General features: G+C 43.7%; 4 protein-coding genes across 4 annotated transcripts in view; all 4 read left to right on the forward strand.

The window, feature by feature from the left end:
• The window catches only part of LOC102751683 (protocadherin gamma-A7), a 6,656-nt gene extending 2,446 nt beyond the window's left edge, over window positions 1–4,210 (forward strand). Inside the window, exons 2-5 of the mRNA XM_015572599.1 lie at window positions 10–168; window positions 2,820–2,981; window positions 3,082–4,147; window positions 4,200–4,210. Coding sequence (XP_015428085.1) covers window positions 10–168; window positions 2,820–2,981; window positions 3,082–4,147; window positions 4,200–4,210 — 1,398 coding nt within the window. The remainder of the gene's footprint in view (window positions 1–9; window positions 169–2,819; window positions 2,982–3,081; window positions 4,148–4,199) is intronic.
• Window positions 1–4,578, forward strand: part of LOC102775405 (protocadherin gamma-B2-like) — a 28,396-nt gene extending 23,818 nt beyond the window's left edge. The window contains exon 2 of the mRNA XM_006777021.2: window positions 4,447–4,578. Coding sequence (XP_006777084.2) covers window positions 4,447–4,578 — 132 coding nt within the window. The remainder of the gene's footprint in view (window positions 1–4,446) is intronic.
• LOC102757680 (protocadherin gamma-C4) overlaps window positions 1–12,017 on the forward strand; it is a 130,930-nt gene that overhangs the window by 28,108 nt on the left and 90,805 nt on the right. The window lies entirely within an intron of this gene.
• On the forward strand, window positions 7,460–8,189 carry LOC102751956 (protocadherin gamma-A8-like). Its single transcript, XM_006777024.2, has one exon. The coding sequence runs from the start codon at window positions 7,614–7,616 to the stop codon at window positions 8,187–8,189; it is 576 nt and encodes a 191-aa protein (XP_006777087.1). The 5' UTR covers window positions 7,460–7,613.

Raw genomic sequence — 12,017 nt, forward strand, 5'->3', positions numbered from 1 at the left:
TATTCCCAGGAGGTCTCCCTCACCGCGGACTCAGGAAAGAGTCACCTGATCTTCCCCCAGCCCAACTATGCAGACACGCTCATCAGTGATGACAGCTGTGAGAAAAAAGATCCCTTTTTAGCACCCATAGATTTTCATGAATGTAAGGATGAAGCTCAAAGTATTCGGGTGAGTACAATCATTCATTTAGCTTTATATTCTTGAGAAATTATACTTTGTGGAAATATCTTTATTGCTTTGTGAAGGCAGTATTTTGAAGATGTGGTAAAAAAAAAACTTTAAAATGTTAAAGCATGTTAAATGGTTTATTCCAGTGGTGATATTTTAACACGGAACACTTATTAACATAAGATTTGGTATCATTTCTATAGGGGATGCCTATGGATGCGATTATGAATAAGTGGAATATCACATTGTATACCTTCCACCTATTTTCCATTTGATATTCTTAGTCCATGTAGTTTATCAAGGAGAATGAAGGGACTGCTCAGGATTCTCTGTAGGTCAGATGTACAAAAGGCTCTTGCAGATTGTTTCAGTCTGATTTTTTTTCTCTGTCTGGCTTCTGCCTCCATGTACCCCAACTTGATGACCTTGAAAAATCTCACTTGCTCCCTGACCTATTTAAAGCATATGGATCTACTAAAGTTGGGTCCTGGTGGAAGGTTGGGAAAATGCCTGAAGAAAAAAAATGTGTGTTTCAAGCTTCACTATATCAATGTGTGTTTCAATCATTCTATATCAATGATAAGCATGGAGTCTACTGCCACACTGAAGGTCATTGTTCAAAAACAATAAAATATGACATCAAATGAAATGTCTTTTCAAGTATTGTAAGTGGCACTTGTGAAATAGGCAGTTACATGTTTCAACACAAAATTCCTTTGTGCAGTTTTAGTGGTACAGCCATGTGAAGTGTGACTGGGCTCTCCAAGTAGGATCCTGGGGATGCTGGCTTTATGAAACAACCAGTCACATACTCTAGTCCTAGACCAGTAGTTGGACTTTATTTGTTGGGTCTGCTCAAAGATTCAGTCAGAAATAATGTAATCTGGGAGTAACTACTTTTATAGTCTAAGTTAGTGGCTTTCAACCTTTTTCATCTCTTGGCTTGCATAGCTAGTTACTAAAATTATGTGGCACACTGAAAACTATATTTTTTGCTGATCTGACAAAATATAGGTTTTGATTCATTTGCACTGGCTGCCTATAGTAGTGTTGGCTGTTGTCATTTTTTATTTGACAATCGAAGGGAAAAGAGGTCAGTTCCCCTGACTAAATAATCAGGTGTTGCATGTTTTTAAAACTCTGAGGCACACCAGTGTGCCTACCTGAGCACGCTGGTTGAAAATTGCTGCTCTAAGTATAACATTTCAGTACAGTTCAATACGTCAATTGATTAGCATCTGGAAGGGGTTGATGACAAGGTAATCTTGTTTGCGGCAACTTTTGAGTGTTAATTTAAACAGTTTTTCTAGTAGAGTGTTGTGTTTGCTGATACTTTCCATATAAAGAAAATGTGTAATACTGTGAGTATATTTTACATATTTTGCAGTGTTCAGATGTATAGTCACTTGTGGAACAGTCAATGTTACTAATGTTCTGTGAAGCAGAAATATGGTTATCAGGCATATTGAAAAAGAAAATTACCCTATCCAATTTATTAGATGCTTAACATTTTTTAAACAAAGGGGAGAAATTGTCACTACATTCATGAGCTACTGCAAATTAACTTTCTAAGAACTATCTTTATTTGAAGTCATCATGGGATGTCATATAGGTATAGAAGTGAGAACTATGACTCGGAGTAATAGACCATAGTCACTTTGTGTTGCAAGGTAAAATATTATTCCCCTGATAACTTTGGGGAGTGATGTTACATTTCACAACTAGGAAAATAATTGTGTAATGGGACGGAGAGGGATAGGCTAACTCCTAACTCATGAGCTACTGCAAATAAACTTTCTAGGAACTATCTTTATTTGAAGTCATCATGGGATGTTAGATGGGTACAGAAGTGAGAACTATGACTCAGGGTAATAGACCAGAGTTAGTCACTTTGTGTTGCAAGGTAAAATATTATTCCCCTGATAACTTTGGGGAGTGATGTTACATTTCACAACTAGGAAAATAATTGTGTAATGGGACGGAGAGGGATAGGCTGAAGAAACATAGAACTTTATCCAATGTATTGCTAACTAATAAGTATTCAGAATTACTGTACTCCGAGATCGTTTGACCAAGTCTGTTATAGTCATCTATTACTAGTGTGGATTTGAAGATTGGGGAATAATTACGTTAACTAACAGAGTTTATGTATTCAATCTATGTGATTTCCTTAAAACTTTAAAATGGGATAATGATACAAATTAAACATTAATAAATACATAGACATAAAAATTGTCCAGTCCAGCGCACGATGATACTTACTGTAGCTCCTTAGCCTGAAGCAGCAGAGGCTGCAGTTTCAGAGTGCGGACTCTGGGCGCCGCTGTTGGCCAGAGTGGAGAGCTGGGCGCTGGTGCTCGCCTCGCGCAGTCGCAGCTCGCTTTCCTCCGCTCACTCGCTAGAGCTGGCCTTTCCACCGCTCCCTCCTCTGGAAGAGAAGAAACCCTGACCCCACGCAGGCACTAAGGGCTCTTCGGGGCTCTGGACACCCGCGACACAGACATTACTGGTCCTCCGGCGTCTTCAGGCCGGTGAGCGCGCTGAGGGGAGCAAGAGGGATGGGGCGCGGCGCTGGGGACAGGGGCTGGGCTGAGCGGCGGCCAGTGCTCCTTCCCTTCCTGCTGTCTTTGTTCTGCCCGGCGCTCTCTGAGCCGCTGCGCTACCGCATTCCCGAGGAAATGCCCGAGGGCTCGGTGGTGGGGAACCTCGCCAAGGACCTGGGGCTCAGTGTCCGCGAGTTACCGACTCGACAACTGCGCGTCAGCTCTGAGAAGCCTCACTTCACTGTGAGCGCGGAGCGCGGGGACTTACTTGTGAGCGGCAGGCTGGACCGGGAGCAGCTATGCGAAGCCCGAGGCACGATTTATCTTAGGGTCTGCCCATGATGCAGATATTGGTACCAACTCACTACAGAATTATCAGCTCAGTCCCAATGATCATTTCTTACTCGTGAATAAGGAGAAATCAGATGGTAGCAAATACCCCGAGCTGGTATTGAAGATGCCGTTAGATCGGGAGGAGCAGAAGTCCTACCACTTGACCTTGACGGCCGTGGACTGCGGGGATCCACCCCTAAGCAGCACTGCTCAGATACAAGTCCTGGTGACTGATGCCAATGATAGCCCCCCGGTGTTCAGCCAAGAGTTATACAGGGCGGGCCTTCCGGAGAACGTGTTCCCAGGCACCACTGTGCTCAGAGTGATGGCCACCGACCAGGATGAGGGCGTCAATGCCGAGATCACCTTCTCTTTCACTGAAGCAGGCCAGACCACCCCGTTTGACCTGAATTCTACTACTGGGGAAATTACTACTCGAAATACTCTAGATTTTGAGGAAGTCAAAGAATATTCCATGGTTTTGGAAGCAAGGGATGGCGGAGGAATGATTGCCCAATGTACCGTGGAGATACAAGTCCTAGACGTAAATGATAACATCCCAGAAGTGATTTTGCAATCTCTCACCGACGTTATTATGGAGGACACCGGGCTGGGAACATACATTGCTTTACTTAAAGTCCGTGACAAGGATTCGGGGGACAATGGAGAAGTTACTTGTAAATTAGAAGGTGAGGTTCCATTTAAATTGCTAATTTATTCGAGAAACACGTATAAATTAGTGACAGACGGAGTTCTAGACCGTGAGCAGACCCCGGAGTACAATGTGACCATCACAGCCACCGACAGGGGCAAGCCGCCCCTCTCCTCCAGCACCACCATCACCCTGCGCGTCACCGACGTCAACGACAACGCCCCGGTGTTCCAGCAGCCAGCCTACCTGGTCCACGTGCCAGAAAACAACCCGCCCCCGGCCTCCATCGCGCAGGTCAGCGCCTCCGACCCCGACCTGGGCCCCAACGGCCAGGTGTCCTACGCCATCGTGGCCAGCGACCTGGAGGCACGGGCGCTGTCGTCCTACGTGTCCGTGAGCGCGCACAGCGGGGTGGTGTTCGCGCAGCGCGCCTTCGACCACGAGCAGCTGCGCGCCTTTGAGCTGACGCTGCAGGCGCGCGACCAGGGCTCGCCCGCGCTCAGCGCCAACGTGAGCCTGCGCGTGCTGGTGGGCGACCGCAACGACAACGCGCCCCGGGTGCTGTACCCGGCGCTGGGGCCCGACGGCTCTGCGCTCTTCGACACGGTGCCGCGCGCCGCGCAGCCGGGCTACCTGGTCACCAAGGTGGTGGCGGTGGACGCGGACTCGGGACACAATGCCTGGCTGTCCTACCACGTGCTGCAGGCCAGCGAGCCCGGGCTCTTCAGCCTGGGGCTGCGCACGGGCGAGGTGCGCACAGCGAGGGCTTTGGGCGACAGGGACTCGGCAGGACAGGGGCTGGCTGGGGCCGTGGCGGGCGGGGGGCCGCCACGCTGCTCCTGGTCTTCGCTGACAGCCTGCAAGAGGCGCTGCCGGACCTGAGCGACCACCCCACGCCCTCTGACCCCCAGGCTGAGCTGCAGTTCTATCTGGTGGTGGCCTTGGCCTTGATCTCCGTGCTCTTCCTCCTCGCGGTGATTCTGGCGGTCGCCCTGCGCTTGCGACGCCCCTCCAGCCCCACCACCTGGGGCTGCTTTCAGCCTGGTCTCTGTGTCAAGTCTGGACCTGTGGTTCCCCCCAACTACAGTGAAGGGACTTTACCTTATTCCTACAATCTGTGCGTGGCCCAAGCTGGGAAGACAGAGTTTAATTTTCTAAAATGTAATGAGCAGTTGAGTTCAGGACAAGACATGCTTTGTGGTGATTCATCCGGGGCCTTATTTCCACTTTGTAGTTCCAGTGAGTCCACTTCCCAGCCGGTGAGTTTCCTTCATGCATAATCTGCTTCCTTTGGTCTGCCCGGTTCTCCATGTTCACAGGGAAACATCCAGTTTCAAATCTAAAGGTGGTCTTAGGAAAGTTGTAGCTAGTCAAAAAACTGTCATACCATTCTTCAAGGGAGGTTCAAGTAGGAGCAGTTATGCGTCTTTTAGGGATATCTTTCCAGGCTCAGGTTTAGGAAGGATCGAGGGTGTGGGTTTATCTACAAAGGGAAACATTATACAAGGCAATGGGTTCTCTTGTAAAAGCTTGAGATTTTTCCCCTAAATTTTTCTTTCTATCACTTAATTCATGATTTTTCTTCAGCCTTGCCATACTATAAATGTAAAAGTAGGTAGTCATTTAAATAAGCCTTTAAAGCAGTGGTTCTCAACCTTCTGGCCCTTTAAATACAGTTCCTCATGTTGTGACTCAACCATAAAATTATTTTCGTTGCTACTTCATAACTGTAACATTGCTACTATTATGAATCATAATAAAAATATCTGATATGCAGGATGGTCTTAGGCGACCACTGTGAAAGGGTCATTCGACCACCAAAGGGGTCGCGACCCACAGGTTGAGAATCGCTGCTTTAAAGCAAAAAAGAGGGTAAAATTAGATATTTTTCTTAACTGATTTAACTGTTATGGTTTTCATACTAATCCAATGGTTTGTCTCTTTTGCTTCCCCTTTTGTTTCAAAAGCACCTAGAAACCTGGGGTTTTGTTTTATTGTCGATGGACCCATTGTAACTCCATGCAATGTACGTGTGTGTGTGTGTGTGTGTGTGTGTGTGTGTGTGTGAAAATCTTTTGACTTAGTAGTAGGTCCATTATGCTCATCAGAAGATAAAAGTTTATTCTTCCTACTTGCTTTTCAGGATTAATCTGTATTGAAGCTCATTCTATAGACTCTTCCATCCAAGAAAAGTTCATGTTTTTAACTTTTTTCTTTTTTGCAACCTTAAACTAATAAAGCTAGACATCTCCTAGTTATTCTACTATCTCTAGGAAAAATGTAGAGTTGAATTCTTAAAATTTTAGACAAAATTGCTTACCTGGTATGTAAACAAGTATATACTCAAGATGATAACACATTGTTTCAGCGTTTTGCTAGATCTCCCTTAGCAACTGCTTCAATTAAAGGCCATTTTACAAAACATTGAGGAGACATTGTATGGGCACTTTTTTATAATTATGTGTGTTCCTTTCTTTTTGTGGTTCTTTTGACCAAAATACTCATAAAAGTAAAAGTAATTTTAGAGCCCTAGCTGGTTTTGCTCAGTGGATAGAGCGTTGGCCTGCAGACTGAAGGGTCCTGGGTTCGATTCCGGCCAAGGGCACATGCCCAGGTTGTGGGCTCGATCCCCAGGAGGGGGAGTGCAGGTGGCAGCAGATCAATGATTCTCATCATTGATGTTTCTATCTCTCTCTCCCTCTCCCTTATTCTCTGAAATGAATAAAGAAATATATTTTTTAAAAAGTAATTTTAGAATATATGTCTACTTTAAGAATTCAATTGTCTGCTTTAAATACTCTCTCATTGGTGAAAAATGGGATGGACATTTACTTTTCATTGTAAATTCATTTGTGCCTTTCAAGTGCTTTCAAATAGAAAAAGTATAAATAATTTAAATAAAGAAGCAAATCAGTAAAACCTCTGATAAAACTTGAAAGTAGAACTTAAACTGTTAGCATTTTACAATATTAATTTGAAACATTATCAATGTGTAATTTAAAATGGCATTTAAAAAAAGAAAATTAAGCCCTAACCGGTTTGGCTCAGTGGATAGAGCGTCAGCCTGAGGACTCAAGGGTCCCAAGTTCGATTCCGGTCAAGGGCATGTACCTTGGTTGCGGGCACATCTGCAGTAGGGAGTGTGCAGGAGGCAGCTGATCGATGTTTCTAGCTCTCTATCCCTCTCCCTTCCTCTTTGTAAAAAAAAAAATCAATAAAATATATTTAAAAGAAAAAGAAAATTAAGAAGCAAATACCTACAAAAAATCTTACTATAATGATTAATTAGTTTAAACAAAATAAAACAACTTCTGAGTCAATCATCTCAAAAGGTCTATTTTAGTCTGAGTGAATTAATTGCCAGTGACAACTGGAGCTTCTACTTATTTGATAATAGATATTGACGACATTTATAATAAACCTTAAAGCATAATAAATAAAATTTAATAATTTCTTTTTTAAAAAGTAAATGTCTTCCAGAAATAGGAGTAATTTAATGTGATGCTCACCCATAAATCTGATCACTTTATAATACTTTGTAAGGCTTAAAACCTACTTCATCCCACACTTCTTGGCAATTACTTTTAAAATAAAATTCAGGGCCAAATTAAATAAATGCAAAGCAAACTATAGAAAGCAAGAAGTGTTTTCCCCCTCTGTAATCTAGCAAACAGTATTACAATTTTAAGTGGGTGCAGTAACTGTTTAGGGCTCTAAGCGCCGCTGTTCACCTAACTTGGAAATGAATGTAACCAAAAGCCATCCGGATACTCTGGGCTCTCACCTCACTAAGACCTGCAAATCCCACAAATCAACGGCAGGGCTGCAGCGAAACTCCGTCCTACATTTGGGCAATCTGGCTTTCCGAGGGGGTCTCCGAGCCTGCAGCATAAAGGTGAACAAGACACTTATGCCCAATGAAGATTCCGAGTGGATTCCATAGCGCAAGAACAATGGCCGCTCCAAAGAATTCCGGAGGACGCAGGGAGCTGATCCTGCTGTGCGCGCTCCTGAGTTGGCTGTGGGAGACTGGGAGCGGACAGATCCGCTACTCCGTGCCAGAAGAGAGCGACAAAGGATCCTTCGTGGGTAACATCTCCAAGGACCTGGGGCTGGAGTCTCAAGAGCTGGCGAAGCACGGAGTCCGCATCGTCTCCCGAGGTAGGACGCAGCTTTTTGCTCTAAACCAGAGAAGCGGCAGCTTGGTCACGGCGGGCAGGATAGACAGGGAGGAGCTCTGCGCTCAGAGCGCACGGTGTCTTGTAAATATCAACATCCTCCTTGAAGATAGAGGAAAAATTTTGGGGATAGAAATAGAAATCACTGATATCAATGATAATAATCCGAAGTTCCAGGCCGAAAACCTGGAAGTAAAAATTAATGAAATCGCAGCGCCTGGCACACGCTATCCACTCCCAGAGGCTGTTGACCCGGATGTGGGCTTGAACTCCCTGCAGGACTCCCAGCTCCTGGCACCCAGCTGCTTACTGTAAGAGCTAGTGACCCGGATGAGGGAACCAACGGAGAAGTGGCATATAAATTCTGGAAAATCAGTGAAAAACAATCTCCGTTATTTCAGCTCAACGAAAAAACTGGGGAACTATCAACAGCAAAGAGTCTAGATTATGAAGAATGTGCATTTTATGAAATGGAAATACAAGCAGAAGATGTGGGGGCTCTCATGGGGAGGACCAAAGTGCTCATTTCGGTGGAAGACATAAATGACAATAGACCGGAAGTGATTGTTACATCTTTGTTTAGCCCAGTCTTGGAAAATACTCTTCCTGGAACAGTAATTGCCTTCTTAAATGTGCATGACCGAGACTCTGGGAAGAATGGTCAAGTTGTTTGTTACATACATGATAATTTACCTTTTCAATTAGAAAAATCAATAGATAATTATTATAGATTAGTGACATGGAAATATTTGGACCGAGAAAAGATCTCCATGTACAATATCACAGTGATGGCCTCAGATCTAGGAACTCCACCTTTATCTACTGAAACTCAGATCTCCCTGCATGTGGCAGACACCAATGACAATCCACCCACTTTTTCTCATGCCTCCTACTCAGCCTATATCCCGGAGAACAACCCCAGAGGAGCTTCCATCTTCTCTGTGACCGCCCATGACCCTGACAGTGGCAAGAACGCCCAAGTCACTTACTCTCTGACTGAGGACACCATCATGGGGGCACCTCTTTCTTCTTATGTCTCCATCAACTCTGACACCGGTGTGCTGTACGCAATCTGTTCCTTCGACTATGAGCAGATCCGAGACCTACAGCTACTGGTGACTGCCAGGGACAGCGGGGACACTCCACTCAGCAGCAATGTTTCACTGAGTCTGTTCATTCTGGACCAGAATGACAACACACCGGAAATTCTCTACCCTTCACTCCCCAATGATGGTTCCACTGGTGTGGAGCTGGCACCCCGCTCTGCAGAGCCCGGCTACCTGGTGACGAAGGTGGTGGCAGTGGACAGAGACTCAGGCCAGAACGCCTGGCTGTCCTACCGCCTGCTCAAGGCCAGCGAGCCAGGGCTCTTCGTGGTGGGACTTCACACGGGTGAGGTGCGCACTGCACGGGCCCTGCTGGACAGAGACATGCTCAGGCAGAGCCTGGTGGTGGTGGTCCAGGACCATGGCCAGCCCCCCCTCTCCACCACTGTAACGCTCACTGTGGCTGTGGCAGACAGTATCCCAGAGGTCCTGGCTGGCCTGGATGACATGAAGAATCCTGACAACTCTGAAGACTCAGATCTCACGTTGTACCTGGTGGTGGCCGTGGCCATTATCTCCTGTGTCTTCCTTGCTTTTGTGGTTGTTCTGCTGGCGCTCAGACTATGGCGATGGCATAAGTCTCGTTCGCTTCAAGCTTCAGGCAGAAGGTTGGTGGGCTTGCCTGCCTCAAGCTTCCTGGGTGTGGAAGGAGTACAGGCATTCCTTCAGACCTATTCCCATGAGGTCTCCCTCACTGCAGACTCAGGGAAGAGTCACCTGATCTTCCCTCAGCCCAACTATGCACATACACTCATAAGCCATGAGAGCTGTGAAAAAAATGGTTCCTTGTTAACACCCATAGATTTTCACGAAGGTAAGGACGAAGCTACTTCGGCTCAGGTGAGTTCAGTGTTTGTTTACATTATTTCTCAGAGGCATTATATTCTCATAAATCTATGTGTTTTGAAACATGTATTATGCAGAAAGTTTAAAATAGTTTTAAGGTGTACCCTAAATATGGGGGTCATTTTAGTGGTGATACTACAAAATTGAGCTCTAATTATCATAGTTTGTTTTATTTGCTTTCCCAAGGATTGGACATGATTATTTAAATGTGAACTCTCAAACTTTTAAAGCCTTCCATATTTTACTGTAATTATAATTGTCACTTATCACTCATTCACTTAAGAAGTAGTTGCCCAACCACAGAAGTTACGTTTGTTTTCTATCTAGGAATACATATATTCCTAAATTAGGACTGAGAGAAAATTATTGAGACTCCTAAATCCTTGAATTATCTTAGTAGAAATAAAATACATCACAGAATTTTATCATGTGTTTAGGGTTTGAACCTAAAACTAAGCTCTGAAAGACTCCTTCTTTTTAAGTCTCTTTTCAGAACCCTGTGTCTGCATTAGCACCCTTCAAAACTTTAAGGCTTCTTATATTCCAAAATGTGCACACATTTTAAATGGTGGGTCCTGGTTGTAGGTTTGACTCTCCCTAAATGTTGAATTTGTGTGTCAGTGTTCACCCAGGCTCACACAAATGGAGACATGGAATCTAAAGTCCAAAATAGACACTGCTCCTCCCCGCAAAAAACAAAACAACAAAATCAAGCCTGAAATAACATGTCATTTAAACCGTCGAAAGAGACTTTTGTAAAATTCGGAATCCCATGTTTCAGTAGAGTTCTAATGAATTGCTTTGATGGTGCAGCCATGTGAAATGTGTACTCGTGGTAAGAGAGTTTGAGAATGTTAATTTAAAGAATAGAAGTTTCATGGACACAAATTCTAAATAAGCTAATCAACTAAAAATGATTCCATCCGAACTATGTGTATGGCTTCTATATTCCTTGTTAGAGCATTTTAATGAAGCTAAACCTTGACTTGTCATCAAGAGTAAGTAGAAAATACAATAAAATATTTGTTAGTAATATAAAAAAAGACATTTCCTGCCCTAGACAGCTTGGCTCAGTAGATAGAGAGCTTGCCTGGGGACTGAAGGGTTGCGGGTTCGATTTTGCTCAAGGGCATATGCCTGGGTTGCGGGCTCGATCCCCAGTAGGGGGCGTGCAGGAGGCCGCCGATCTATGATTCTCTCTCATCTTTGATGTTTCTATCTATCCTTCTCCCTTCCTCTCTGAAATCAATATATACATTAAAGGACATTTCCCAAGGATAGAGCACTGTTCCCTGCTATTTGCATATACAGTGGGTAGGAGTTAACTTTATATTTTCTGTAGTGTTTGGATGCAGAGTCATTTGAGGGGACAACTATATTATTGGTACTTTACAATTTTTAAAAGTATGTGGAAATTTGTCCTAATAAAAAAAAGAAAATTCTTTCTCTTGGTCAAAACATTCACTAATTGTCAAAAAAATTTAAATGAAGTAAAAAAAAGTAGAACAAATGTCTCTATATTCAGTAAATGTATTTAAGTAAACTTACCATGAACTCAGCTCCTTCCATTTCAAAGTCATTACTTCAGTACAACATAGGTACATAGATAAGGAAGTAATGCAGTCTACTGGGATATCCCTTTGTGACTTTATATTGAAGAATAGATAAACATTTCCCCAGTAACTTTTACATGCTCCATTGGGTATGACATAGGCCAAGTAATTCTGAGATATGAAGAAGAAGGTAGAGTAGATCATAGCTTGGCTAATCATTGAGACAGTATTTATGGAATGAATATTTCCTGAGATAGTCAGAAGAGTAAAAAAAATATTAATTTATAAACAGTATTGATAATATCAGAAGGAGGAGGTGTTTGGGATTAGTAAGGAATTGCAAAACTTTACCAGTAATTTCAACAGTATTGATATTCTCTTAATATATGTGATGTGAAACAGCATTAATTGTGTAGAAATGTTGGGGCAAAACATAGGAATGAATAAAAGAAGGAAGTTATTTCACATGTCATGGCTAATAAAGACAATGAATTTGTGAAATCAGTAGATGATAAACTCTGAGGGTAATACCTACGATTTTCCCGTTGTTATATCACCACTAACAAGCACAAGCCAAGAGTTCAATGTATGTTTGTAGAATGGGGAAATGAATGCACCAACACAGGTGAGGAAAGAGT

The sequence above is a fragment of the Myotis davidii genome, unplaced genomic scaffold (genome assembly GCF_000327345.1).
Source record: "Myotis davidii unplaced genomic scaffold, ASM32734v1 scaffold89, whole genome shotgun sequence".
NCBI lineage: Eukaryota > Metazoa > Chordata > Mammalia > Chiroptera > Vespertilionidae > Myotis > Myotis davidii.